This window comes from Alosa sapidissima, chromosome 7 (assembly GCF_018492685.1).
Source record: "Alosa sapidissima isolate fAloSap1 chromosome 7, fAloSap1.pri, whole genome shotgun sequence".
Taxonomy (NCBI): Eukaryota; Metazoa; Chordata; class Actinopteri; order Clupeiformes; family Clupeidae; genus Alosa; species Alosa sapidissima.
This window is the reverse complement of record NC_055963.1, coordinates 31771924-31779075: the sequence shown is the minus strand read 5'-3', so window position 1 is coordinate 31779075 and position 7152 is coordinate 31771924. Positions and strand designations below refer to the sequence as shown.

General features: G+C 41.0%; 2 protein-coding genes across 2 annotated transcripts in view; one reads left to right on the top strand and one right to left on the bottom strand.

The window, feature by feature from the left end:
* Positions 1–3278, top strand: part of gdap1l1 (ganglioside induced differentiation associated protein 1-like 1) — a 10036-nt gene extending 6758 nt beyond the window's left edge. Inside the window, exons 5-6 of the mRNA XM_042098781.1 lie at positions 962–1076; positions 1184–3278. Coding sequence (XP_041954715.1) covers positions 962–1076; positions 1184–1527 — 459 coding nt within the window. The 3' untranslated portion in view covers positions 1528–3278. The remainder of the gene's footprint in view (positions 1–961; positions 1077–1183) is intronic.
* Positions 3279–4757: 1479 nt separating this feature from the next.
* On the bottom strand, positions 4758–6782 carry fitm2 (fat storage inducing transmembrane protein 2). Its single transcript, XM_042098782.1, has 2 exons — positions 6560–6782; positions 4758–6070 (listed from the first exon to the last, which is right to left on the bottom strand). The coding sequence occupies exons 1-2, from the start codon at positions 6730–6732 to the stop codon at positions 5485–5487; spliced, it is 759 nt and encodes a 252-aa protein (XP_041954716.1). The 5' UTR covers positions 6733–6782; the 3' UTR covers positions 4758–5484.
* Positions 6783–7152: the final 370 nt, after the last annotated feature.

The window sequence follows — 7152 nt, the reverse complement described above, 5'->3', positions numbered from 1 at the left end:
TGTTTTGAGGTCAGTCCTGAATTCTGATGGCGATCTCATAAACCCTCCTGATTGCTAATTCTGATCTCACTGTGTGTTCTCATAACCCACCCTGCATTGTAATTGTGATCTCATAAACCATCCTGTGTTCTTATTGTAATCACAAGAACTGGGCTCTTATGGTTATATCATAACCTGCATTCTAATTGTGATCTCATAAACTCCCTGTGTTCTTATTGTGATTTTATAAACCACCCTGCGTTTTTATTGTGATCTCATTAACCACCCAGTGTTCTGATTGTGATCTCATAAACCACCCTTTGTTCTCATTGTGATTTCATAAAGCACTGTGTTTTTATTGTGATCTCATTAACCACCCAGTACTCTGATTGTGATCTCATAAACCACCCTATGCTCTAAATACTGAGCTCATAAACAATAAATGACTGGCATTATAATCAAACCACATCAGGTTCAGATGTTAGTTTGTCATAATACCACAGTTGCAAGCTAGTAATGAGTGATCTAATGAACTACATTTACTTCTGATTCTATAACTATCAGAAGCTTATTGTCTTGTAGCAATCAAATTCCTCATTCCCTACTCCTCATTTTTAATTTTTGTGTTCTGTTATACTATGCAGGCTATGTAAGCACAAGTTGAAGTATTACCTTTCAATATCAATAGGTATGCAGCAGATAGACTTGGGTTGATAGTAGAATGAAGTAGAATATCGCACCTCCCAATGCCATCTTCCCACTAACATCAGAATTCATATTTTCATTACTTAAGGTGCATCATTGCAAGAGATCATAATGATGAATTTAAATTAATAGATTGTTTGTAGTCAGAGATCTGTGTAAATCAGGTGAAGATTGCAATGAAAGCGGTAATGAAAGGTTGGTTGGTGTAATATACAAGACTATTCTTTTTATCCATGTCTCACATTTGACAATTAGCTGATTGTTTGTGTTTGCACAGGCAAAGATCTTGGACCACGACAACGTGAACTACCTGAAGAAGATTCTGGGTGAACTAACAATGGTACTAGACCAGGTAGAAGCTGAGCTTGAGAAGAGAAAATTGGAATATGAAGGTTTGCTCATTTTCTTTGTCAAGACCCCAGCTCTTCCCAGTCACTTTCCAAACTACATTTCCCATGTGACCACTGGCCTGACGTGTGTGTTGTGTGTAACGTGACAGGTCAGAGGTGTGAGTTGTGGCTGTGCGGGCCGGACTTCACGCTGGCAGACGTGTGGCTGGGAGCCACATTGCATCGCCTGAAGTTCTTGGGACTCTCTAAGAAATACTGGGAGGATGGGAGCCGGCCCAATATCCAGTCGTTTTTCGAGCGCGTGCAGAAACGCTACGCCTTCCGGAAGGTTCTGGGAGACATCCACACCACCCTCCTGTCCGCAGTTCTACCCAACGCCTTCCGCATGGTCAAAAAGAAGCCACCGTCCTTCTTCGGGGCGTCCTTCCTGATGGGGTCGCTGGGGGGTATGGGTTACTTTGCCTACTGGTTTTTAAAAAAGAAATACATGTAGTAAAAACACCCCCCTTCCCTTCCCTTCCCTCTTGTCTTCAGTGTATGTGTAATTTGTGTGATGTTTCAACTTTTTTTCTGTAGCTTTGTTTTATGACAGCAGGAATATAAGAGTCTGTACAGAGAACAACACCAATACTCACAAGATAAATAAGAACATTCCATGACAGGGAGTTCTTCCTCTGACAGCACGTTTCCAGTTTATCGATGCCTTCATCCTGGTTTCTTTCAGGAGTTTATTGATGTTATTTTTTTATGTTGGTGTTTCATTTGTTTCTGCATATCTCTGGAGGCATGCTTGAGGCCTTTGGCCATTTTGACAAAATATCGGAAAGACAAATATTCATAACCGTCTTACTGATTGTGTTTAACTTGGTTGCGATTAGTTTATGACTTTGTGACAACATATTGCAGTCTGGTTTCCTTAATGCCAATCGTGGCATTCACTTTTAGCCCAGTAGCCCTGTTGATACTGTATCTTTCCTTCGAAAACCTGAGACTCTCTCTGAATTGTCTCCTGTTGCCAAATACTGCCAAACTAAATAATGACCTTTACATGAATACGACATATTGGTTGACCAAGAAAAAAAAACATCTAGTCATTACCATTTAAAGAAATGATACCAGACAACAGGAAATGTTAGGCGACATGATGTGCATTGAGTGAAATCAAACTCATTTAGTCATCACTCCCTCCCTCCATGTAGGACTGCACAAGTAGATGCTGCACACTAGACCTCATATTAACTCACTGATGGGACTCGCTCCTGCCATTGCATTGCATGATTTGACTGCCTTGATCCAACATCCAGCCATGTATCTGTGAGGTGTGGTTTGGCCAGGCAGGTGTGATAGTAGTGACTTTATGGTCATATTAACTAGGTTAGGTTGAAGACATTCTGGGAAATCTGGATATAACAATGAATTGATATACGAGAGCTCTTCTCACAAAAATCCCTTTACATTGGTTGAATATGTGTTAACCATAAACAGTGGTGATCTCAGTTGTGTATGAAATGTCTGTGCATGACAAAACTATGAACAAATGTTGAATGTGGTGAAGAAGTGTGTGTGTGTGTGTGTGTGTGTATACATGCTGGCAAGATTGCTGCTGATATGTGTGTGTGTGTGTGTGTGTGTGTGTGTGTACTTGCTTCATTATCTGAGATGTCACCTTCTGTCTAATGTGTCCTGTCACTCTTGTCCCTCAGGATGAAGGGGTGTGATGTTTGAACTGAGTTAGGCCCTTTTGCTTAGGTGAGGGCATTGAGGTGTGTATGTTCAAGTGAGTGTGTTATCTGTGGTCACGTGATCAAAACGTGTGGTGCGGAAAGGACACGACAGGGTCAGCCCTCTACCACGACTAGCAGTGTGCTGTATAGTTTCTAATCTCATGGAGCACTGCAGCTCTACCCAATGGCAATAAAGACAAACTAGTGGTAGATCCTCATTTATGCTCTGAACGAATGCTGTATCAGTGTTACTGTGATTGGTGTAGCTAACTAAGCATGACTGCAGAAGAAAATATCTCCACCCTTCATCGGTTACTCTGGTCCACTCCTACCGCTTCCTGCAGGCCTGTAGTTCTGTGAGGAAGAGCTGTTTGCCGTTGCCGACAAATGGAAGTTCTCCAGCTTCACATCCAATGCATCTTAAATGGGTGACCTTATCAAGGTCGAACTGGTGTAGGCGAGCAGTGGATAGGTGGGGCAGGTTCATGTTGTTTTCAGAGGGGGACTGTGAATGGTGTTTAACCAAAGATAATCATCTGTGTCTCACGGTCACCTCCACACACTGTCATCTGCGTCTTCCTATGGTCTTCATGCACAAGATATTTACATTCACACATTCATCCTTTTCATGGATGTATGTAAGTATGTGATGTTATGTGTTAATGTCTATTGTTTTTGTTTTGTTTTTAAAATGGATTTTCAGCCGTTTCAAGCGTTCACTCAAAAGCCATTGTCAAAGTCATTGAACACATATGCCAGTCACAGAGCTCGTGATCTCTATGAATTTTTGGACACATTTCAATGTCTGTCTGTGGTGTTCCTCCCATGAAACCGATACATCCAGGTTCAATAGAAACTCAGCACCAGAATGTAACTCGCGGAAGTGTCCTCCACCTCATGTTGGTCCGAGAGTCAAACGCCAGAATTGTGGCGAAGCTGATTTTGTTGGTTAAAGTTTTTTTCTTTTCTTTGCTGTTTCTTGTTCCCTAGGGGTAACTAAATAAGATTAGAGAGGGTGCCCACTGATGTCCCCTGGGGCAATTCCCGATATTATTTATAAATGAAATTTCCCAAGGGATATCACCTAAACCTTAAAGAGCTAGGCCCACACCAAGTCTACAAGATACAGCAGAAAACAAAATGTTAACTGACAAAACCAGGTTCGATCCCACGACTCCTGGACTATGTGGAACAGTTGAGAAAGCCAGTGGGAACATCACATCCTCTCAGAGCCCTTCGTCACATTTCCCAGCAACCCACACTCCCTCTGTGTCTGTACTTGCATATCCTCTTTGTGTTTACTTCAGAGGAAGCTGTGGGTCCTGAAACACTTTCAAGTCATAGCTTATACAAACCTACAGAGATGAATTAGCTATTTGAGAGGGATGATTTCTGGCCATTTAAGTTCACAATAGATTATTTTGAATTTTGTATTTTTTATTTTTATATTTATAAATATGCATTTATTTAAGGTGCTTTTAAAAATGTTTGTTCATAAGCCTTAATTTGTTCAGTTGCCATCGATGACAAAATAAATTACAATGCTTAACAGAACAACCTGGGTTGCTGTACTCATTCGTATAAAAGCCATACATCAGTGCAATCACCCAACCAAATCAGATTGGTCACTAGACAGCCGTCTGAATGAGTCTTGTTACTTGTTACTGTTACAAAGCTTAACAAAGACAAACAGGCTTTAGTCTGCTATGTTCTCTTCAATCTTGAATGTCACATATTGGAGATGTGACACACTTTGGAGATATTCAAGAGTAGAGATACCATTCTGTTACCAAGAACAAGTTTCTTTGGAAGAACCTTTCAAGATTCCCCATAACACCTTGGAAAGAAAGCAAGTGTGTAGGCCTAACATAGTTCAGAACAATTTTGACTACCAGTTTGATGGTAAAGAATGTTCCAAGAGTCTTGATTTCTATTTTTGTCATAGGAACTAGTCCAAAAGTATTCAGTTAGTACAACAATGAAAACACTGAACAACATGTGTTTTACAGTAAGCTCTACTGAGTTTAATCAATTCCCATATCTATCAGACATAATAAATAATTACAATTAAAACAGATAAAGTTGGCACAAATCATATTCCTGTGTAGTGCTATGTCTGAATCTATAACTATACTGTACATCCTAACATTTTAATTTGTTGGGAAAAAACAAACAAAAAAAACAGACCATTTGGATGTTCTATTACTTGCAATTCTTTTGTCAACAGAAAGAGTAAAATCTTCCAGTCGTGTACAGTACTGACTCCATGGATCAGAACAGAATTAGTTACTGATCCACTGATGGCGTAAGACAGTCTACAATAAATCCTCCCGACACATTTCTTGTGGAATTACTGAGATCAAAACAAATGCACAGTCACCCTGAACTGGCTAATGTGTTACCTCTGAATGTAAACACATGACCTGAAGGCAACAATGACCCAAGTCAGTGCCACTGGTGACCAATGGAAGGGAACACCACAAGCCACTTGGATTACACTTGTGGGTTTTTTTAGGTACCTCAGCTGCCTACTGTCATGTTGGTACCCTTGAGGCACCCCTTCCATTTAGAATGGCATTTCAACAGGATTTAACAAACTTACAAAGACACAAAGTGGACCCTAGCAAAGTACAATGGTGGAGGGAGATTGTTTCTTCAGTGCATTCCATTTGTCTGATATTGTAATGCAGTAGTTATATAAGTGCGTGTTAGTGAGCTTATGTTTCTCAGGCATGATGCTTGACCTGTCTCTTAGAGGGAAGTCCTGGTGATAGGGGATTTCGGTACCAGACCCGATATGTGAGGTACCAGCCCAGTAGTCCACAGCCAGTCCCCACAAACTTGTCCATTGGGCTGTGGAAGTACACAGAAGTGCTGGCAAACATAAACAACCAGAGGTACACTATGATGGACATTGACAGATACAGTCCATTAAGTAGCGGTTTCCTGAACCCAGGCGCATCCTCCACCATGGATGCCATTTCCTCACTGATGATGAGGGCAGAGTAGGACAGAATGAAACTATGTCCAGATATGTCATAGCCATCCCAGACAAAGCCTTTTTTCCTACAGATGCCTTTACTGGTCAGCTCTCCATGGATGACCTCCTTGGTGCTGGTTTCATAGCACGACCCTGTAGCCTCCTCAATGAGATCGAAGGTGTTGACACAGATGTACCAGACAGCTGTGGCCACCACAAGAGCACAGAGCCGCCGCAACACAAACACGGACGGCGATTTCAATGAATTGGAGAGGATCACAAAGGGCACCAGCAAAAATAAGGTCCAACCCCATGACACTTTCACGAAGTATCTGCAAAACAACAACATAGAGATCATCTTACCATTCATAAGAAGGACACTAAGCCATGGGTGGCTAGAGCACGGTCTCTGACAAGTAACGTTAACTTCCAAATCCAAAAAAGCACAAATGTATCAGTTTACCATCATTTTTATGTGCATCAGTATCATACTAAACATTTTCTTGCGTGTTCATTACTTACTAGGACTGGCTGCAGCTATAAATGGTAAAGTATGATGCTAGTCATATTTCTTTTAGCTAACGTCAAAGCACTCAGCCCGCTAGCATAGCCTACAACATTCAAATCGAGGCCAGCTAACGAACAAAGGCGTTATCAGACTCCTAGCGATCTGAATGTATACTGAAAGTATTTCACGAAAAATAAAGAATTTCCTGTTAATTACTTTTCAAACGAAAACTAGGTTTGGTTCAGCTAGGTAGAACATACACCTTAGCTAGCTAGTTAGGCCATTCATGTAACGTTAGACTCCAAATACTTACAAGTTGAGAACATTTTTGGTGTCACTGAAATATGACTTCGGGACGAGGTCTTGTTCTTTTAAATATGATCCTATTATACAAATTAAAGAGAAGGCACAAGGTAAAAGTACACGATCTGCTGAGAACTTCCAAATCGCTATGAGCCTTTTAACTATTTGATCCATATTAGTCATAAAGAGGTCTCGGCTAAAATGCGCTTGTGGAACATCAACACAGGAAGGGCAAGGAGGTAACTTGACACATGGGCAGTGACGTAGGTCCGCATGTGTCTACCCTGCCGCCATCTGAGAGCCAATGAAAGTAATCCGTCGCCACCAAGACAGATTTGAAGTTGGAAAAGTTGAAAAACTTGTAAGATATGGGCTAAAGCAATTGTTATTATTTGAGTCTGTGTGTAACATTAATGCATTTTATATTGACTAAAATAGAGCCTTTGGTCTGTCAAGGTCCGAGATGATGATGCCAGTTGGGCCAGGATATGGTTGGCATGGAGTGAGGAGGACAGGTGTGTTGGACTGGGGGGGCTAGAGTCTATATTTTATTTTTCCCTCAATATTTTGATTTCCAAATTGAATACCATAAAGAAATTACCA

What these genes read in the sequence shown, in the direction of transcription:
- fitm2 (XM_042098782.1), bottom strand. Translation starts at nt 6,732, where the DNA reads ATGACTAATATGGATCAAATAGTTAAAAGGCTCATAGCGATTTGGAAG. An exon ending in ACCAAAAATGTTCTCAACTT is followed by an intron (nt 6,071 to 6,559) that starts GTAAGTATTTGG and finishes GTTGTTTTGCAG; the next exon opens with ATACTTCGTGAAAGTGTCAT.